Here is a 22,995-nt window from a genome sequence, read left to right on the forward strand (position 1 = left end):
CAATAAGTGTCATAGGGAAGGGAAATTCAAAATGTTGTCCTCAAATACTTCAGATATGATAATAGTTTCGTCAATATATGCCTGCATATCTGTCTCAATATATATATATTATATATATATATATGCATCATGAATAATATATCAGAGCAAAAGCTAGTCTCACAAAATAATCATTCTTCACCACTGCATCAATCCTCAAATATACAATATAATTGTTACATACAATATAATTGTACTGATCTTTAGCCTTTAGCATAGATCTTTTTCATAGGTTACATACAATATAATTGTATAGAAAATATAAACAAGATTTTTCTTTATGAGAGGATTAATTAATGCTTCTCCACCGTACCAACCCTCAAAATATTGCATGTGTATAGTTGGTACAATGATGCAACGAGAGAATCAAGCTTTTCCACTCTTGGTAAAATAATGTCACGAAAGAACCATAAACCTGTCTATGGAAATCATCAATACCACAAGCTAAAACAATGCAAAGCTTGTGATAAACATCATAGTCAAAATTCAATGATAACAATAGCGCTTTTCCTTCAATAAATTTATGATCCAGATTAGCACCATGGGATTGGACCCTCTACAGTCAAGATTTAACTACACAAATCTCCAGTCAAGAAACAATTCCAACTGAAGTAGAAATATATCCTAAGAAGATGGCCGCAACACATTAATACCTACATGAATTAGTTCCAATGCAATTACATGAACGTTGAGACGGGTAATTTGGGTGAAAGACAGTAAAAACAACCTTAAATATATATAAACTGCTCCCACAACTATTCAAAAAACAATGCTAACAAAAGTTTTTACTCTTCTTGAAGAGTGTTAGAACAGCTGTATTTGATTCATAAATTCTCATCCAGTGACAACATTACAATCTCTTTTTTGAATTCTGGTAAAATAAATGGGCTTTCCTGATCCACATAACAAGCCATCAATACAGTCCTTGACACAAAATGCCATAGCAACAGATGAAAGATAAAAGGGGAATATTTATGATCTCCAAAGCATGCCAACCGTAAGAATCAAAAAGGATCACTGCGACAATTCTAATTCTCACTGAAAGTAACCACTTCCAATAGTTATACCAACATTCCCGAGCAACAATCACAATGGCAAAAATTTTCTTCGAACTACTTATACCAACATTGTCGAGTAAATTGTTAATGTTCGAAGTATGAAAAACCAAATAGCTACGCAGTAGTTATACCAACATTCCCGGGCAAAATAATGAAACCTCACTGAAAATTCATAAATCTTGGAAAAAAAAAATTAAGAGAATAGCATGCTTGCAACTCCACCTCCGAAAACAAACAAACAGAGAAATCGGACTTGCCATATGTTCAGGATGAAGGAGCAGAAGGAAGAAGGAAGAACGGGGAGGGTGAAGAAGTAGAAGGAATTGATACTGATAACATACCTCATATGATGCAATCACGGTGAGGGTGAAGGAGCAAAAGGCAGATTAGAGAAGGAGAGGGCGAGGGAGAGCGGAGAAGGGCAAGGGAGGAATTCTTCACCCTAACGTGAGTCGCGAACGCAGGACGCGGGGTCTATCCCACGGCGAGGCCTATTAACGAATTTGGGAAGTGTGTATCGGGACAACACCAAAACGCAGCGCGAACGCATTTTCAACACGACGACGACATTTTCAAAACGCCGCTGCACCCGAATAAGCTGCCCCAAACGGGACCTGAGTCTGACATGAAACATTTGACCAATTGATCCTCGGCTGCCTTGGCAAGGACTAAGCTTCTCTTCACTCACCTCATAAACAATGTCTAGCCACCGAGCTTAAGTTCGTTCACTTGGTCTGCCTAAGAACTGACCTTCATGACAAATGCATCCCACTAGAGCCCTACAATCCCATAGTGAAGAGCGATGGCTTCTTCAAGCATTTCCTCTAGTCAGGCCTATAAATCTTGGCCGTTACGAGATAGGATGGCCTCTATTTCTGCTAGACGACATGCTAGGGCCCTAAGCAACAACCAAAATGACTCAAGAGTCTCGCCCCGAATCACATCACGTCCAGCCAAATGACTAACCAAATCCTCTTCACCGCCGATGAGTTCTCCAAGAGCCAAAACTGTCCACAAGATCGAACCACCGATGCCAGCCGATAATTGTCAAGCGCAGGGATCTGCATCTACCAAACGAAGAACCATCAACAAGCATCAAACAGAAGGAAAAAGGATAAGTTAAAGGAAAAAAAGATAACAGTTTACCTAATATCTCCAATTCACTTCAGACCATGTAGCTCTTCTGCCAACCCTATACCGTCGAATAGAGAGTCATTACCACCAACTTGTTGAATATTGGGCAAGAGGGAGATATTCACAACAATTGGCTGGAAGTGGACTTTGAAGGGAGCCCTCGTGGATGGATTGACCGCTGTAACCGCCTGGTCAACAAACTTGGGTAAAGCACCCCCACCCCCAGTGCATCGAGAGTCGAATCTGATGACTCCACCTCGCATCTTTAATCTATCTTGACCTCTTCACCAATTTCTTTCTCTACAGTAAGCCCTCAGCAGGGCGCAATCTGACCTCAAAAGCGGCTAGCATCCTGGCCTTATCTAAGGGTCTTATCATGAAGTCAGACCCCTTCTCCATAATGAAGCTATGAGCAACTGATGAAGATCTAAAAAAGGAGCAAATTCACAATGATTCCTATATATGGCAATCATTGACATAATAGTCTAGCAAGTTTATTTATGATGTTAATAAATGAATGCTGATATGAGATTGTCTTCTTAAAAAAATTTCTTGTCCTTATCGCGGATGTCACTATCTAGAAGAAAAAAATTTGAAAAACTTCATATGTACGTCAAAAATGTGCTAGCACGAATCACGAAGTCATCTCACAAACGAATTAAAAGGTGTGTGCTCATATGACCAATCATAGATGGTTCCAGACCATATGCTCAACCGGCCAGTTCCCCTTATCGTAGGGACGGGGCTCCCCTAACTGATGAAAAAGGATCACCCTTCAAGAATCCAATTGATCAAGCCCGTTCGGATGAGCCCGTCACCTCCCAACATATCGTGAAGAGGAAACAAACCCTTCAACTCCAAAACGGCTAATGCAGATTATTAGCAAATAATCATTCGACCACCCAACCATGCGGCCGCGTTGTTTTATAGCCACCCATCCTCTCGATTGCCTAGCCTTATAACCACCTAGCTCTATAACCTCCAAGCCCGAAGGTCACTGTCCGACCCCATCCTACGACACCCTCGATGTATCTTTATATTTTAGGAGCACAATATGTAATTCTTTATTGACTCATTCTTACACATAGGGAGTCCATTTCATGAATAAAGATTACGCAATTCTACTATTCAAGGCTGTGTCATTGCCTTCTCTCTCTCCATCTCTCTCTCTCTATCCTTCAACATTCTTTCTCAAACAGATATCCCAGGCAAATTTAGATTCAAAACGTTTTGATGGATATAAGTATTTAAACGTAACTTCCAACTATATCCATCGAAATATTAGATAAAAAATTCACATATCTTTAAAAGAGGCAACCGAATGGAACATGAAAGTAAAGCAAATACACCAAATTTATGTGAAACTAAACAAGGAAATAAAAAAAAATGTCGCAGCTCTACCCTTCAGCTATAATTTGATTCCACAGAACTTATGTTGGCACTCTGCTGTAAGTTTTACAATAAATACAATATAATACCTAAAAAAAATCTATCAAAAATATATTTAATGCATCTATTAAAAAAAAAAACTCAACAGCTTCAAAATCTAATAAAAACTCATCCAGAATATCTTATCGTGAGACACTTCAGAAACATTGTTGGAGAATGAGTACGTGAACAATTTATAATATTATTATTCATATCACAATTTTCCAGTAACCTCAACCATCATATAACATGATTATTAATTTCAAAACATAAGAAAATAATTTTACAGCCACATAATTCACAACAAAATGCATCAGCATAAACAAACACACAAACTCTAATGCTTTCTGCAACGCTACAGAAAAACGAGATGCATAAAGGGCAGTTGCTACCTGCCGTCATCTTTCACAGAATCGAGCATCTATTTAATCCAAGAGACCCGAAGATTCTTCTACCTGAAGGCCATAGGCGAGTGAGAAATCCTAATTTTTCTGGTTCAACAGGCTCACCCGCAGCAACGCTGCTTTCTCGGCCCTCTTGGCTGTCCTCCGGGTCAGCCAACTTCCCATCCGAATTCTGCGTTTCTATCCCCTCGTTATCTGTAGAAATGTTTACAGCGCCAGAAATCTCTCCAGGTTTCTTATCAAATAGCCCTTTAAACTGTTTCCTGGCCTTCCTCTCCGCTTCCTGTATAGACTCGCAAGAGAGAAGAGGCACGTGCATTAACATAAAAAAGGTAGGGAAATTTACATAAGATGCAAAATTCTAATGAATTTATATATTAATACCTAAAGTTTTGATATTTATCTTTATAAAACTTGGGTGCAATAAATCTATGGATAAAAGGGTGCATTTTATTTTTAAGAAGATGGCGGTGTAAAATTTTTATGATGTTAAGAATTTGAGGGTTATGAATGTAAATGCCTCAATAGATTATATGTACTAGCGGGCGTGCGTGCGTGCGGGTGGGATTAATACAAAACTATTTTTTCCCATTTGGTTGCTTGACAATAAAAGGCACGTGTCTTCATCACTTTGTATGTGAAAAGGAAGTCATCAAATATATGGATTTGAAAGGTACTTGAAGAGTTTGAAATGAATCTGGAGTATAATAATAAGTAATATTTCAAAACATGATTTCAACCTTCAAGAAATCAATTGAGCTCTTCGATCCCAGCCTTGAGCTATGATGCAATTGTTAACAAAATAAAAGCTGCTGCTACTGTACCCCTACAGCGGCCACAACTCCAGCGCTCTTCCCTCTGAACCGTTTATCCAAAATTTCCTAGCTAATCTCAGCGTTCAATAATTTGTCACTGCTTAATGTACGCCATTATGTATATATATTTACATGTTATGGAAAGTAATAAATTAGAAAGCTTTTATATTAAGAAGATTGATATTATGTATCTAATTAGAGGAGAACTAATCATAGGATTTTTCTATACTAGGAATATTCCTAATCTATACAGATGGGAGCGTGCATAAATATCTAACATATGTGTTCAATTATGAATAAAAAAATTTGCTTCCCTTCACATGGTATCAGAGCCTTCGCCTACTTCGCCTTCATCCTACGATAAGGTTAGCTTGTCTTCCTTGGCTTCGTCTATGTAGCTTATCTTCGCCGACGGTGCGCTTCTTCGATCAGTGTCATCTGCTTCATCGTTCGACGTAGTTTGCTCTGTTGATCTGTGCAATATGTTTCATAGATTAGCCTCGACTGCTCCAGTTTGTCAGATTTTGACCGCCTCAGCTGCATCTGCACCGAGGAGGAACGCTCGGTTCGTCTGGAGAAGACGAAACTAAAAAGGAATCATGGTTTTGAGCTGCAATTTATGGATTTCTTTGACTCGATCGCCTTTGTCGCAGTTTCGAATGGTTGTCTACTCATAGCCCTCGCCCCAGTGAACCATTGTTGCTATCTTTTCTTCGAACTGATCGGCTTGGTATCAGAAGCAGGGTTTCCAGAGTTGACGATCGAGTTAGCTTACTGTCTACAAGCAAAGCCGAACTGAATTGTTGGGTTTAAGAATTGTTGAGCCGGCTCACTGTCTCTTTAATTCTCAATCGAATTGGTGAATTGTTTGATTTTCAGAGACAGGTTGAGTTCCACCATTTTTGTCCAGTAATTACTTTGGTATCGTCTCCTCAGTGCCATTCAGAAACAATTTAGCTTCCAGCATTGCCCAAACTAAACAAAATCACAACATCACTGAGATTCATCTATTCAGTCTCGTTGAGTATTGTCTGGCAATCATAATTGTTAGACAAAAACATCTCATCACAAAATTGATTTTATCCATGGCTAAAATTAGTAATGAATAGCTAAACGGCATCAATTACTTTTATTGGAATAAAAATGTGAGACTACATAAGGAGTATTTCTCAAGAAAGTCGCCTCACCTCAGTATTAATCCCCTAGTCGAGACTGTTCTGAATTATTCTGTATGGATGAGAGTTGATGCCCATTTCTTGATGCAAATACAAAATTCTATTAAATCTCATTAATCTAATCATCTCACTCATTATGTTAAAGATGAGATGAAGGAATTAGCATTTGTGTTTTCAGGGAAGAAAATATTTCTCGAATTTTTCATGTTTGCAAATAGTTCTATCAAGCTAGACAGCATGTTCAATCACTTAACAAATATCACATGCACTTTAAAAATGTTTATAAAGAATTGAATGCATAATTGTCCTTCAGTACTAACGTTTGGTTTCAACAGGCTCAAAGAGAACAAACGGCTATTATAAGTTTTCTAGTAGGATCAACAGTATGAGGGTGTCAAATCAAAGATCCTATCTGATCATGGAGTTACTACTTTAAGGGAAGTCTATACTAGAATGTTGCGAACTATTTCAAGTTCTCAAATTTAATCAGTATAAAAACTTAGAGCTCTGGCTAGTCAGAAAAATACATACATCAGTAAACCTCAGTCTCGGGGTAAATATAGTGGAAGTCTAAATTCTGAAAATCAAGACTAAAATAATTCGCTACTACTCCCATGAACTTGATCATGCGAAGAGAATATGTCAGAAGTTTCTCAAGAAGAATCTGAAAGGCTCTAAATCATAATATCCTCACATGGTCACTACTAATGAAGCCTCCCAAGGTCAGAATTTATAGATTTCTACAGAAAAATATGCTTAATTCGTCTAGTTTCAGGAAGCATCTAAGAAATCTACATTAATTATTGCAAACTCAAAAACCAACTCCAAACTCAAAATATAATAAAATTAAGCTGAAAATATAAAAATTGACTAGTTTAAAGCTCATCTGACGTTTCATAGAAAAATTTCAATTTTTTCTCCTAGGATGAGGCTCACACTCAGACCTCAATTTTTTTATAAGTGGCCCACCTTATTGACATGCCTAAAAATGTGTCACTTTTTTATATACATTTTATGTTAATTTTTAATAATATTACACTTTAAAGAAAAATATTTTAAGTGCTTTTTGTTTTAGTACAAGAAATAGAGTTTTTGAGAAAAAAAAGCAAAAATTGAACTGGCGGCTAGGTGCCTAAGCGCCAGACCCAGTACATGAAAATAAAGAACCCGGCACCATGGCGTAAAAATCCGCCGCCTAGGCGTCAGGCAGTTATTTTAAGCTTCTAGATGACTGACGCCTAGGCGCCATAATCAATTTTTCTTAAAATTCAATGTATTTAGACGAATTTTAAAGGGGCATCTGAAATGACTCTTGGGGTATTTGAGGATTATATTAAATGAGGCTTAGTGTCTATTCAAAAAGAGGAGGAGAAGAAGAAAAGAGGTGGAAAGTGTGTGAGTATGTGTGAGTGTGTGTGCGTGTGGGAGGGGAAGTGTGGTTTGGAGTCTTTGTGACTTTTGGGACTTTAGAGAGAATTGTAAGGGCATGTTTAGTGAGTAGTTTTTCTTACTCTTTCCTCTTATGATGTAGTGGCACGTGTAGAAAAATTTATTCTATGATAGAATAACTTTAATTTCCATGTGATGACTAATATCTTCGTTGTTTCATTGACATAACGTACTGGTCATAGACTATTGTAAAATCTATTGTAAGTTGAGACTAAAACTCCGAAGAGCAGTGACTTTACAACTTGAGTGCACTCACATTGTCCGGTTGGCTATAGTGAAATAGTTCAGGCGGCAAAGCAACTTTTAGAAGAAATATAATTGAAAATTTATTTCTATTAGGAGCTTCTAGATGACAATTGATGTAAGTGATTGGGTACATTACCAGAAGTTGTAAGGCTTTTTAACCACCTTCGCATCTCTACTAATTGTGAAACCTAATAGAATACTAAGCTTGGCATAAAATTATTACATAATTTTATCAATTTTTCTACTACGTATGTCATTATCTTCAATTCAAAAGGGAAGAGATTTTAATTATATCAGAACTTTCCAAAATTTAACCAGCCTCCGTAGATTAGGTTTTTATTTAATTTAGTTAATTTTAATTTTAGAGTAAATTAATATATTTTGGAAAATCAAACTTTTCAAAATTTACAAACCAATACCTAATAGTAGTACACTAGAATTTATGCTAAGGGATTTCTTACCTCACTTCTCTGTGGGATCGATACTCTGGGTTAAATAAAATCCTATAATAATTGAACGATACGTGCACTTGTGTTTATACCTGGTGAATAGTGATAAATCGTGAAAAATTAAGTTATTAAAGTTATAAAATAGATTTTTAAAATTATAATATTTAAAGCATAAATCACTAGGTATGTCGTTAGAGTAACGGTCAAGTTTTTTGCATCGTTGTCGGGGAAGCTACAACTTTAGGAGAATTTTAGTTGAACATGTAAGATATAGATTTAGAAAATGTAGTGTTATAATCTAGTGTGTTTAATTATTGTGTTTTTATTTTAAAAAAAATCCAAAATAACAAAAAAAAATTTGTGTGCTTAAGGTACTCAATATATGTCCTATCAGTTAAGTCTTTAGATTTATTGCATAGTGTAGGAGCTGCAGACCTTGAACCCTAAACCCTAAACTAAAGAGAACTGTTATGAGAATTATGAATCATAAAAGACATGAATTTATTATAGAAATGACGGACCAACAAGATAGTGAATATTCAGTTTTGGATTATGATACTAGTAGTTTTGATAGAATAAACCCCAAGAGGGTCGTGAATTTTCATGAAGCTGATATGCTGACTATTTTAACTTCTCAGTTTAAAGATATTGCGAGAAAGTTAGATCAATATGTAAAATTTATCATCCAGGAATCCCAGTTATTGAGGAAAAATCATTTAGACAATTAATTGAGACTGACTATTTTGAAACTAGCCCTTAGATACACAATCTGTATTATGATTATTACAACCATGTTGGGAGAATCATTCCAACTTTAACTGGAATACAATATTGGAGGAAGAAACCAATTGTGGGAAGATAATCAACTTAATCAGATATGTAATTGGAGTAATTGGGGCACTTTTAACATTGGGCTGTTTTTCCTCATACATTTAACTTCAACCCACAGAATGAGGAATTATTATTAGAAGAGGTTATTCAAATGGAGAGTCAGCTAGAAAGTCAATGAGCTGCAATAAGAAACATAGAAAACCAATTGGAGCAGATTGTTAACTCAATTAACAATCATCTTCCAAAAATTTACCTAGTGACTCTGAGATAACCTTAAGGAAAAGAATGGTGGGAAAGATGAAGCTTTTAAACTAAGAAGTGAAAGATAATTGGAGGATATAGTTCAAAAAAAAGTTAAGTTGAGAAAAGAAGAAAATGAGATTGAAACACCAAGGGAACAAATTCCTAAAGAATTACAAAAACCAATTTCATGAACCAAGATAAATATAAAAAGACCACCTTCACCTTTTTCTCAGCCCCAAGGGGAAGACTTAGAATATAACTTAAGAAAGAAGAGTAGCATAGTAAAATTTGATCGAGAATTTGAATCATCTAGAGAAAATTCGATCCAAAATTTAGGAGATCTTGAATTATCATATATAGAGATTCATTTCTTATAAATTTTAAGAATTGTAATAATATCCAAACTGATAAAATCATTAAAAGAATATTAGATCTATAAAGAAACATGAGGAGCAATAATTTGAATCAATCTGAAAAGAAAAAATTGAAAGAAAAACTAAGATTCAAGGATTTTGTAGGAATCTTAGGATCCGGAAAAAAATTGGGTGATTGATCAAGGATTACTTAAATGGAATTTTGATTCGGGATGAATCCATTGTCAGGCTGGCGAAGTTAAATCAAGCGTTTCGTGGGAGGCACCCCATGATTATCTTTGTTGATGTGATTGTCAATGAGAAAATGTTTTTGCTTATGTGTCGAACTTTGATGTTTAAGTGTCTTAGTGTTTGTTTGTTTGTGTTAGATTGATGTGTTGTAGTTGTGATGAAGTGATGATGTAAAAAACTATGTCTGTATTATTGTTTTTATGAAATGAATGTTAGTGTTGCTTGTGTTAGATGGACTTATCTTTATATTCATACCTTATTTATTATATAGCAATTCTCTCTATTAAATTGCGAACCTAAAAATTATACATTCCTATTTCTATACTTAGTACCTGTACTAAGTTTATGCTTCCTTTTTTGTCCAGTTTAATTTTTAGCATGTATTTATCAATTTTGTGGGATTAAGGCTTTGTTGTTGTTGTTGTTGTTGTTATTGTTGTTGTTGTTCCTGTCATATTTATCTATACTGATTGTAAAATATTGGGTTTCAAAGTTAAACTTTACTAGTCCCAAAAGAAACTACAAATAAATTTTATTTGAAAAATAATTTTTGTTATGTGGAGTTATCATAAGATTACTAAAATTTTAATTATAGAAATGTAATAAGAAAAATTTTAATTATAGAAATGCAATAAGAAAATTTAGTAGCACTTTATTAAAAATGATGAAACTAAAGTTAAGATGTTTAGTAGAAAATAGTAGGGAAATGAAAATAGGAAAATAGTAGGGAAATGATTTTACTATTTATAGTAGAAAAAATTGAATTCTTGAAAAATTAAGAATTTTTAGAATAATACTTCTTGAAAAATTGAGACTCTATTAAAATTCTTTTTTAAAAACTAATACTACGTTTTAAGTTAAGGATAGAATATAAATTTTTAACTTTACAAAAAGAAAAGTGAAATTCAAAATCATTAAAGACATATTCAGATATAGTAATTCTCACATAAAAGAGACTATATGAGAAGAAAATTGAGGATTTTGACCTAATTAATTATTGATTTCACTTGAATCTTTATAAGGAAAAGAACTTAGGATCAATCCTAAGTTTAATTTCACAAAGTAATAGTTAAATTATTTTCAAAATAGATCCTTAAATTCATATTTTTATAAGAATTCAAAGTTTGAAAAAATTTTAATAATTTTTTAATTAAAAAGAAAATCTGATTGCTAAGTTTAATACTAAATATTCTGATACCTTAAACACCATCTAATTTACTGGAAATTTTCTAAGTTTTCTAGAACAAAATTTTAGGTCATCTTAAAGACACCCACTAACATAAATCAATATTTTTTAAAGTTGTAGTTTTACTTTAGGACAAGTAACGTTTAAGTTTCGGGGAATTGACACGCCTAAAAATATGTTATTTTTTATATACATTTTATGCTCATAATGAAATTATACTTTAAAGAAAGATATTTTTCATTTTTGTTGTTTCAAGTACAGAAAATGGAGTGTTGGAGAAAATGGAGTGAAAACGGAGCAAAGGAGCAAAAAGTGAACTAGCACCAACTTCTGACACTTAAGCGCCAGACCCTGTACATGAAAACAAAGAGCCCGACGCCATGGCACTAGGATCCGGCGCCTAGCGCCAAGCAGTTATTTTAAGCCTCTAGATGGTTGTCGCCTAAGCGCCATAGTTGAGCGCCTATGCACTAGAGTCAGTTTTCTTAAAATTCAATGTATATGGATGAATTTCGAAAAGGCATCTGAAGTGACTCTTGAGAATTTTGAGGATTACGTTAAATGAGACTTGGTGTCTCTTCAAAAAGAGGAGGAGAAGAAAGGAGGGGAGAGCGTGTGTGTGGGGGAGAGTGGGTAGGGCTGGAAGTGTCTTTTGGAGTCTTGGTGACTTTTGGGACTTTATTGAGAAGCATAAAGGGATTGCTACTTGCTGTGCAAGGAGGGCGTGAATCTTCTGTAAAGATAAATTTTGGACTCTTTTTGTATTTGCTTCAAATTATTGCAATATAGTATGATTTCAATGTCATTTGCAATGGAGTAGTTTTCCTTACTCTTTGCTCTTGTGATGCGATAGTGGAATGTATAGGAAAATTTATTCTATGATAAAATAATTTTAATTTCTATGTGATGAGTAATATCTCCATTACTTCATTGACAACGTATTGGTCATAGGTTATGTTAAAATATGTTGTAATTTGAGACTAATACTTGGACGAGCGGTAACTTCACAACTTGAGTGCACTCACATTGTCCGATTGGCTATGGTGAAGTAGTTCAAGCGGCGATGCAACTTTTAAAAGAAATATACTTGATATGTTTCTATTAGGAGCTTCTAGGTGATAATTGATTTAAGTGATTTGGTACCTTACCAGGAGTTGTGAGGCTTTTTAACCACCTTTGCATCTCTGCTAGTTGTGTAAACCTAATAGAATATTAAGTTTATCTATACACTCAGAAGAGGATGGGTTGACATGTTTCTTGTTGGCAAAAAAATTATTACATAATTTTATCAATTCTTCTACTGCGTATGTCATTTATCTTCATTTCAAGGGGGAAGAAATTTTAATTATATAATAACTTTCTAAAATTTAATGAGCCTTCGTAGATTAGGTTTTTATTTAATTTAGTTAATTTTAATTTTAGAGTAAATTAGTGAATTTAAAAAAATTAAATTTTACGAAAATTTCAAACTAAGACCTAATAGTAGTAGACTAGAACTTAACCTAAAGAATTTCTTATCTCGCTTCTCTGTGGGATCGATACTCTGTTAATGAAAACTCTATATTACTTGAACGATATATGCACTTGCGTTTATACCTAGTGAGTAGGATAAATCGTGGAAAATTAAGTTATTAAAATTGTAAATTATATTTTTAAAGTTATAATATTTAAACCATAAATCACTAGGTATACCGTTATAGTACGTAGCGAACACTTGTCTAAAACCAATCCCACCATGATATTCTCCTTATTTTTCTCTACCAAATGAACTAAGAAACTTTCTTATCTGAGTCCTAAGCTCTCCCCCCAAATAGGGTCGTAAGTTGGCGGCGTCTTGGCGCCACCTAAGTGTCAAGGAGCTACTTGACACATTGACGCCACTCAAAGTGGTTCCTAAGCACCCCAACCCACTTTTAAAGCACTCCAACTTGAGAATCAGGCACCTTGACGCCTCCAAGGTGGCGCCAAGGTGGCACCTAGGCGCCACCCAATGTGTCGCCGAAGTGGCCCACTCTTCCTTCTCCCTATCTGCATCCGCACTATTGCGCACCAGGGATCCATAGGACTCTTGCTCATTTTCGGTGACCAATCAACGCGTCCCTTTAGCCACCGACCTCTTTACTCGATATATGCCTCCCATCTTCTCCCCTCGTGGACACACTGACACTCCTCCCATTCCTTTCCTCTCTTTGGTCTGTCGGTTCTCGATAGACTACTTCCTCTAGTTAGTCTACTTCTTACCATCTAAAGTACTCTAGTTTCCTCCCATTGTAAGACTTTATCATCTTCGTTCTCTTACTTCTTCTTCTTCGTTCTTCTTCTCTTCTCTTCTTCTTTTCCCTCTCCCGATTAATATACGACATACTTTTTCTTCTTTGTTCTTCATCTTCTTCTCTCCATTTCTCTATGTTTCTTTATAAATATTTTTGTAGATTCTCGATATAATTTTCATTACTAAATGAGATAGAGTCCATGTGTTTTTTTTTCTTTCATTTGGCATGTAAACCATTGTAAAAAAAAGCCTTCATGCTTATGTGCTTATGGAAAATTCCATGCCTATCTTAGTAAAATTTCATGCTTGTGTGACCATCAGGAAGAATTCTATGTTTATGTTACCATAGAAAAATATTCATGTTTATGTGACTGTAAAATTTCATGCCTAATTCATTCTAAATCCATGAAATGTGCAAGAAAATTCCTGTTGACCTCTTATTTTGTCCACCCTATCTCCCTTGATTGAAGCTTGGTTAGACTTCACTTGAGCTCAATCTTGACTAAACCCTTGAATTATTTATTTATCCCCCGATGTTATTGTAAAGCTTAAAACCTCCTTTTAAAAGTTGCATGAAGTTTATTATCACTAATAAAGATCATGCAAATCAATCTAATGATCATTTGAAACAATTTTTACATAAAACAGTGCATTTAGGTTTCCTATACTTGAAAATAGGATTATGTAAAAATTTTTCAATGATTCATTGTTTTTTAGAATGGACTTCACCTTTGTGTCCATATCATTAAAATCTTTCAAATAACTTCTTTTTTGCTAAATCTTGACCACAGTTTAGCACATTTTAAGTAAATGAAAATCAGGAGAGAAAATGATAACTAGAAAAGATAAAGTGATAATTTGACCATAACTCCTAAAAGATCTCAAATTGATTTCCATCTTTAACAAAAATTATTCTAAACTTAAAAATACATCATTTCGATCAATAAAAGAAGATAAAATTTTTTGGTCAAAATTTACTATTCTCTCAAAGGGTGGGGCCCACTTCGACTAGTCATCTCTTTATAGTGCTTGAATTGGCCAAAATCAATTGGACCATTAAATTCATTTAATTTTTAATTATCAATTTGACTAATGTAAAATTCTTGGACAAAAACATCTTTCTAACCACCATAATCACATGTCCAATCAACTATGAACTTCAAATGCCTAGTGGCAAATTGCAATATAGATAGGGGATCAAAGGAATCTTGAAAATTGGTGCATGGTTAAATCCTTAACTGCAATATGATTTTCAACTCCACTTATGACATAGCTATAGAGTCTGTTCAGGGCAGTTGCAGCTTATTAATAAGCTGCTCATAAGCAGCTGATCCAGATAAGCTGCTAATCAGCAGCAGATCTGGATAAGCTGGTTGATTGTTTGGTTTGTGTTTTCTGAATAAATGACAACTTTGTCTGTGCAGTAATGTTCTTTGCAAAAAAATTATCATAATAATATATTCGATACTTGAAAAACAAAAAACTCATAACAGTACAAAAAATAAGATACATATCTTACTAACGGTGTATCAAGATTAATTTTAAAATTATTAAAATTACAATTAAAAATATAATAATATTAATTTTAAAATCCAAACGACATATATCACGAGCTACATCATCCTCCAGGGATATCATCCAATCCCGATGATTATCGGCAGTGGAATCTACCGAACTGTCTGCCAGCCATAAGAAGTCGCACTTCTCTGTGATGCCGGTGGGCACCTGTAGAACTTTCTCCCATAGCTGTGCCCCCGACATGACGTCAAGAGGGAAGTGGAGGTCCCTGAAATCCTGAAGCTCATTTTCGTGAATGATTCAAAAGGTAATCAAAGACGAAAAACTCGGTTGCCTTTATCGGAATTTCACATGTGATACTAACCAGTAGTGACTAACAGGTCATCCTAAACCCAACACAACACAGCACACACCCACAGCCCAAACACAGCCACCAGCCAACCAAGCACAGCACAACACAACCACGCACACACCCTCAGTCACAACAAAAATAACACACCCACAGCTCCAACACAACACAGCCACACACACACCCTAAACCCAACACAATCACCACACACATAGCCCTAAACAAACAGCCCAACACAACACACATCCACACGCACACCCTAAACCCAAACACATAGCACACACCCTAAACCCAACACAAGCACACACACACAGCCTCAACACAGCCACCACCCAACCAAGCCCCACATAGACATAGCACACACCCACAGCCCCAACAGACATAGCACACACCCACAGCCCCAACAGACATAGTAAACCCAACACAACCACCACCCAACCAAACCCCAGAAAAATAGCTCAACACAACACAAACCACAACACAGAGCACCCAAGGTCAACCACACAGTCACACACACCCACAGCCAAATACACATAATTGTATGTTAGAAATGTAAATTTTAAACCCACAGTCAAATACAACCATATACAACCACACACACACCCACAGTCAAATATAACCACCATATAAATGCTCACAAACCACACAGCCACCAACCAAGGTAACCATAGCAACACAACAACACAAACAACCAATCGCAACAAAGAATCGCGCAAAGCCACAAGATACAACCTCATTCACCCCAATTCACTTTCACCCATTCTCCACATTATCCAAAAATCAAAAAATCTTATAAAGAAAGCCATTTCATCCAAAAACCGCATAGAGATGACCATTCCATCAAAAAATCGCCACAAATTACATATAGAAAAGCATTCCATCAAAATTACTTACAGAGCACAGTAACCAGAGTTTGGAGGGAGAAGGGGTGAAAGGCACCGCTAATCGTGAGACAGGAGCAACTGAGGGAGAGAGGCGAGCAAAGAGGTACCTAGGGCAGAACAGGGGTCGAGCGAAAAAACGAATCAACATAAGGGCACGGGTGTAATAAGTCGAGTTAAGGAAGTGGTTCGCGGGTTCGATCTCCGCGACCGCGTTAATAAACAAATTGAAACAACAGTTCAGGATAAGCAGCCTAAACGCACGAAATAAACATCCCTTTAACGTTTTCAAAATGCCAAACGCATTTATAAGCAGCCTGAAACGGGGCCATAAACTAAAGAGGATATTGTCATTTGTTGTGAACTATCACGTAGGAGAACTCATAAGAAAACATAGAGAAAACACTATACTGATGCATAGAAGTATGAGTCTCATTGCCTCTGAAGGAGTCAAGGCCTTTACCTATTATGTCTGTTTACTATCATTTCTATTTACTTCTTTTCTAGGACTGTTAGATTTCTTTAGACTAAATTCAGTGATTTAGAAAACTAGAACTTCTCCTGTTATAAATATTTTGATATTATCCATGCGGATCGATATACAGACTCTTTTATTTGTATATTACTTAATTAATTTATATACTTCTGTGATTGACTGACTTGTCTCGCAACAATTTCACGCAACAAGCTTAATCACAAAGTATTCAAGATCCAACTCATTGTCATGATGTACGTTTCACAAGATCATTTATGGTCTAAAATAAGCTCCAATATAGTGTTTTGCAACTCTTTTTGGCCACCGTTTCACAAGATCATTTATGGTCTAAAATAAGCTCCAATATAGTGTTTTGCAACTCTTTTTGGCCACCTTTAGAAAGTTTTCATCTCAATATGACTAATCCATCAATTTGAATTTATAATCACAATAACATTTTGATTCATATAATAATTTATATTGATGATATTTTCTTATGTCCAATTATCCCAACATTCATTATAATGATAAATTGACCCGATACTGACAACATTACTTACTGAAAATAATAGCTCATTGTATTGCTCATAGTGCAACACTCATTTCATGGTGCAATCATCAAAATGCAGTTTACTATCAAAAGATAGTTAACTAAAGCCGAGTATAATACGCATGTCATGGCAACATATGATATCATTTGGCTTCATCTTCAACTAGAATTTCTTGTTATGCCTCATTATGATGTTGTTGTTGTCATAGCTCTTGTTAATTATCCTATCTTTCATCTTTGAACAAGACAAATAAATAGATGTTGATTCTTGAGATCAAATTATGGATATACTTACCAAGGATCTCTCCACAAATCAAATCCAGCAATTAAGGGACAAGCTAACAACTCGTGCCAATTCATCTTTTTAGGGATGTTAATAGAATAAAAGTTGCTACTCCACTAGCTCCACAGCAGCCACTACTGCGCTGCTCTTCCATCTCAACCCTTCTACAACATCCTAAGCTAATGTCAGCCTTCAATTTCCTGCTATTTGTAACTTCTTACTAGGCACCTCTCTGAATACACACAGCACTATCATATAGTGAATGCAATGAATATCTTTTTTCCTGTACAAAATGCTCTATTAAGATTTCATCAGCAATGAGAAGGATTCCACTTCATCCATAAATCCTACTTATTTAGTATCTTTCAATTTAATACTCACAAAATCCACAACGCACTTCCTTCAAAACCACAAGGTTGACCTCATCATTCATTCTTAAGTGTCCCCACCATTGACAACCCGTCTCACAACATCTCATCTAGTTTCAACTCCAACAATGATGGCACTGCCAAACACCTCCCTGTTAGGCTGTGATAACCTAAACCTAACAAAAATCGCCATCAACTAACAAACTTACAGTGTCATCCCGAAGGGCCTCTTGCAACTCGCCATCTAATAGTTTCACTCCAACCAACAAACCCTTATCAACCCTTCTCCCAGAAAAGCAGCTAGGGATCAGTAAACTTAGCTGTGTCATTTATTAGATTAATTATGAATGAATGGCTAATGTTAATTATATCAACATTGTTACAACAACACAGTACAAAAATCATATCAAAGGTTTTTTTAGATGGTAAAGGTTCAAGTGTTATACTAGTAAATGATCCCTATTGCCATGATTGCTATAAAATTAACTCTTCATTTTGATATAAGTACAAACTTTAGTAACTTCCTGGCATAATAATAAATTTTCTACCAAGTGAAAAATGTAAATACAAATATTAACAATTAAGATACAATCAAAACAATTTGCTACCTCTAAATATAAACTCATAAGCGTACAATTGATCACATACATTTGGTTGGAGAATAGCATAAGAAAATACGCATGCTTTAGTTATGAAAACAGATTTTTAATTTTACTGTTTTCTGCACTAGTTAAGCACCTCCCTAACACTTATCATGAGTATCTGGATCATGCTTAAACACAATGGAAATGAAGACTAAGCCCAAGTCACAACAGGCCATTTATTACAAAAGTCTTGCTAAATCTTTCTAGCTTAAGCTTTTGAAGGACAATTTTTCAAGATTGATCTCATGAAGCTTCTTAGAAATGCAAACGGTACTTCAAATATAATCAAAATGGAGTTCATGCAATACTTTTTTACTTATACTTTATTAATATGTAGTGTTACAACTATCATATCATGAATAAATACATATTCATTTGATCATTAACTCTCTGACTAATCACGTTCATTATATTTTTAATGATGCGCAATTTTTTAAGTAAAAGGACTTAAAAAAGATTTACTCCCATTTGCAACTCTTGACATCCATTCATTCTTGTTTGAGCTATATCAGATGTTGATATTATCTTTTCACATAACTTCTAATCACACTACCTATGATCTACTCTTTTGCTTTCTAAATAATTCATATGAATTTCATCCTTTCAATTTACTTGCACATCTTCTGTATTATATTACTAAAATAGAGAGCATTATTAAAATAATTTTAGATAAAATATAAAATTATAGTTGGATTTTTAAAGTTCGCCAAGATATAAAAGAAAGATAATCCAATATAGTTTCTTCATATCATTAGCAAATTTAATTTAATATTACATCCAACAACTTTTTCGTACAAACTCTAATTTAATAAATTGCAATGTACCTTGTTTAATTTAAGGGCATCATGATAATATTTTCTGAGTACATGCAAAAGAAATGTTCCAACCCGTCAGCTTTATTGTTCAATATATTTACAAAAATCAAAGCAGTTGTTTTGAAGATAGAATATTCTGTCACGTAATAATACTATGGAATTAACACTGTCGTTGCCGGTCCCAAGCCCGGATGAGAAAAGTGGAGGGTTAGCAAAGTGATCAGTGTGCACAACACATTTAGTTCCAATTAAATAAGATCTAAATTTATCTAAAGCATACACAATGGTCGCTACACAATTAGGGCGTCCCCTGGAAGCGACGCGCTGTATAGCCTGAATACAGTGAAAAGTGTGCAAGGGCCGCTACACCGGCGCCCGGGTGTAGTGTTAAATAAGCAAGGGTTCCCACATTACGGGCGAATGCGGGTAAAGAAGTTAGTCCATGACATTAATGAAACTAATATTAGGATAGGATCTTGGAATATAGGCACTCTCAATGGTAAATTAATGGAATTAGTTGATATTATGATTCATAGGAAAATTAATATCTTATGTATTCAAGAAACTAAGTGGGTGGGAGAAAAGGCTAAGGAGATTGATAATTTAGGTTTTAAACTTTGGTATTCTGGTAAGAGTCGCACTAGAAATGGTGTAGGTGTAATTATAGATAAGAGTTTGAAAGATAATGTTGTAAAAATTAATAGAGTTGGTGATAGAATTATAGCCCTTAAGATTATCATTGATACTAAGATTTTTAATATTATAAGTGTTTATGCTCCTCAAGTAGGTTTAGATTTAGAGTCTAAAGATAAATTTTGGAATGACTTAGAAGAAATTTTGGAAAGATAAATTTTGGAATGACATAGATAAATTTATCTGTCTCAAGTAGGTTTAGATTTCTACCACTCTACCGACATGTCCATAAAAAACCTATGTTTATCCCTCCCTCTCTCTCTCTTCTTCTCTCTCTTTCTCTCTCACTCTCCCTCTCCCTCTCTATCTATTTTCTCTCTCCCCTATCTCTCTCACTCTCCCAATCTCTTAAGAGAGATTGAGTTAGGGAAAAAAGAAATAGAGTGATAAAGGAAGAAAGTGAGAGAGAGAAACATAGTGCAAAATGACATAGAGATAAAAGATCAGAGAGCAAGAGTGTAAGGGATAGGACCTATCTCTCTCCCTACCTCTCTATCACTCATTTTTCTCTCTCTCTCTCTCTTTTTCTGTTTTACTATCTATCTCTCACTTTCCCTCAATATCTCTTTTCCCTTTCCTTCTCTATCTCACTATCTCATATTCTTCCTCTTACCTCATTCTCCACGACTCTTATGCTCTCTAATATTATTATCGTTCTCCATCTCACTATCTCTATCTCATTCTTTGTCTTTTATTATCTCTCCCACACTCTCAATCACTCTTGCTTGCTCATCTCTCTCTCTCTCACTCTATTTATTTCTCTTGTCTCTCTCTTGGCCACATTCTTCCGCTATCTACATTGCTCTCTTACTGACACTCTTCTCTATCCCCCAATTTGATATCTCCTCTTTTCATTCTCTCTCGCTCTCTCTCTCTAGCACCCCCTCCCTCTCTATCTCTCCTTCTCCCACTCTCTCATTATCTCACTATCATTCTCTCTCATAATCCCTTCATGTATTTCATTATTTTCTCTCCCATCTCTCTCTATCTTTCTGTCTCCCCCTATCAATCTCTCTCTACAGCTCATTCTTTTATTCTTCTCTTCTTTTCGCTCTTTCACTCTCCCCTCCCTCCCTCTTGCTATTTTAACCCTCGCACTATTTCAAACCCTTACTTTTCTCTCACTTCTTTATCTATCTCTTTATCTCTGTCTCTTTATCTCTTTATTTTTTTCCCTCTCACACACTCTCACTTGCTCTCCTTTTCCCTATCCATCGATCCCTCCTCTCCCTCGATATTACAAGATAGAGATGAGAGAGAGAGAGTGGGGGTGAGAGAAAAATTTTATGAGGATAGATGAGTGATAAAGGGGAAAGTAAGATAGATAGGCTGATAGAGAGAGTGAGTTGAGGAAGGGATATAGGGAGGATGAGAGAGAGTGTGTAAGAGAAAGTGTGAGAGGGAGAGAGAGAGAGAGGTGTTTCTCTTCATATCTTGCTCTATTTTTTAGTGATAGAGAGGAAGGGATAGAGGCAGAAAGAGAGAGAGAGAGAGTGTGTAAGAGAAACTCTGAGAGAGATAGAGAGAGGTGTTCTTTTCATATCTTGCTCTATTTGTTATTTCTATCACTCTCTCTCTCCCTTTCTCATGCTCCCCTTCTCACTCTTCACTCTCTCTCACTCTCCTCACTCTTTTTCTTTCCCTCTAACCTCTCAATTTCTATCTTTACTTATGTCTCTCTCTCATTTTCTACCGTTATCCTTTTTCTCCCACTCTCTCACTCTTTTTGCATCCCTCCCTTCCACTTACATTCTACCTCACTCTACCTCTCTCTTTCATTCTATATCCCTCCCTCTTTCTTGCTCTTTCTCCCCCACAATCACTCTCCCTCTTTCTCCCTTATTCTCTCACTCCTCTTTCTCTATCTCACTCAATCTCACTCTTTATTTCTCTCTCTTTTGCTTTCTCCCTATCTCTCTCCTCTCCGTCTCCTTCTCCCCCTTTCTCCCCATCATTCTCTCTCCCTCTCACCTCACTAATGCTCTCTTCAGCTCAAAGAGAGAAAGTGACCCTCCATCCCTCCATATCTTTCTTTCCCTCGCTCTATTGCTATATCTCTCTATTCTCATTCTCTTTTTCAATCTGACCCCCTCTCATTCTAAATATATCTTTTACCTCCTCCTCTTTCTCTCACTCTCTCCTTTCACTCTCTCTACCTCACTATCTCTCTTTCTATCTCTTCTCTCTATCTCTTTCTCTCACTCTCTATAGCTTTATATATCTCTCTATTTCTCTACTTTCTAACTCTCTCTCTCCCCATCCATCTCTCTCTTACTCCCATTCCTTTCACCCTGCTCCTTCTGTCCCAGTCACTCTTTCTCACTCTCTCTTACTTTTAATATCTCACTCTCTCTTCCCATCTTTCTCTTATTCTCCCTTTCTCTCTCACACCTCTCTCTCTCTCTCTGGCACTCTCTGTTTCTCCTCTCTCTATTTCTCTTGATCTCTCTAGAAAGAGACAGAGAGATCGGGTGAGAAAAAAAGAGGGAGGGAACGAAAGAAGTAGAGAGCATCTTCATATTGAGAGGTCTTAGGAGAGAGAAAAGGTTAATAGATGGATGATGAGAGGGAGAGCGATCAAGAGAATTAATGAGAAGGCAGGAGAAGACAAAAGGAGATAATAAGAGAGATAGAGGGAGAGGAAGAGGGAGAAATATGAAGAAGGGAGGGAGGAAAGGGAGGATCGGAAGGTGAAGGAGGGAGAAAGAGAGAGTGGGATAGAGGTAGAGGGGGTGATAAAGAGAGACTGTGATAGAGGTAGGGAGAGTGAAAAGTGTGACATTACATGATATAGGAAGACAGAGTGAGATAGAGAGAATATTGATTTCACCCTTTTCCTCTGCTATCTTACTTCTCTTAGTCATTTTCTTTCTCTCTCAAACTATCAAACTATCTCTCCCACTATCTATTCTCTCTCCCTCACTATCTATCTCTATATCTCTCTTTCCCACTCACTTAACTCTTTATCTCTCGCTCTCTCTCTCTACACACTCCCCCACTCGCTCCTTCTCTCTCAATATGCTTCTCACTCAAATTTTCTCTCTCATGCACCCTCAGTCAATCTCTCTCTCACTGTTATCTAGCT

At 35.8% G+C, this 22,995-nt stretch overlaps 1 protein-coding gene across 1 annotated transcript in view; it reads right to left on the reverse strand.

The window, feature by feature from the left end:
• Positions 1-3,843: 3,843 nt before the first annotated feature.
• LOC110033292 (peptidyl-prolyl cis-trans isomerase PASTICCINO1) overlaps positions 3,844-22,995 on the reverse strand; it is a 71,670-nt gene continuing 52,518 nt past the window's right edge. Inside the window, exon 20 of the mRNA XM_020737219.1 lies at positions 3,844-4,346. Within this exon, the coding sequence (XP_020592878.1) occupies positions 4,065-4,346 (282 nt within the window). The 3' untranslated portion in view covers positions 3,844-4,064. The remainder of the gene's footprint in view (positions 4,347-22,995) is intronic.

This window comes from Phalaenopsis equestris, unplaced genomic scaffold, assembly GCF_001263595.1.
Source record: "Phalaenopsis equestris unplaced genomic scaffold, ASM126359v1 Scaffold001124, whole genome shotgun sequence".
Classification (NCBI taxonomy): domain Eukaryota; kingdom Viridiplantae; phylum Streptophyta; class Magnoliopsida; order Asparagales; family Orchidaceae; genus Phalaenopsis; species Phalaenopsis equestris.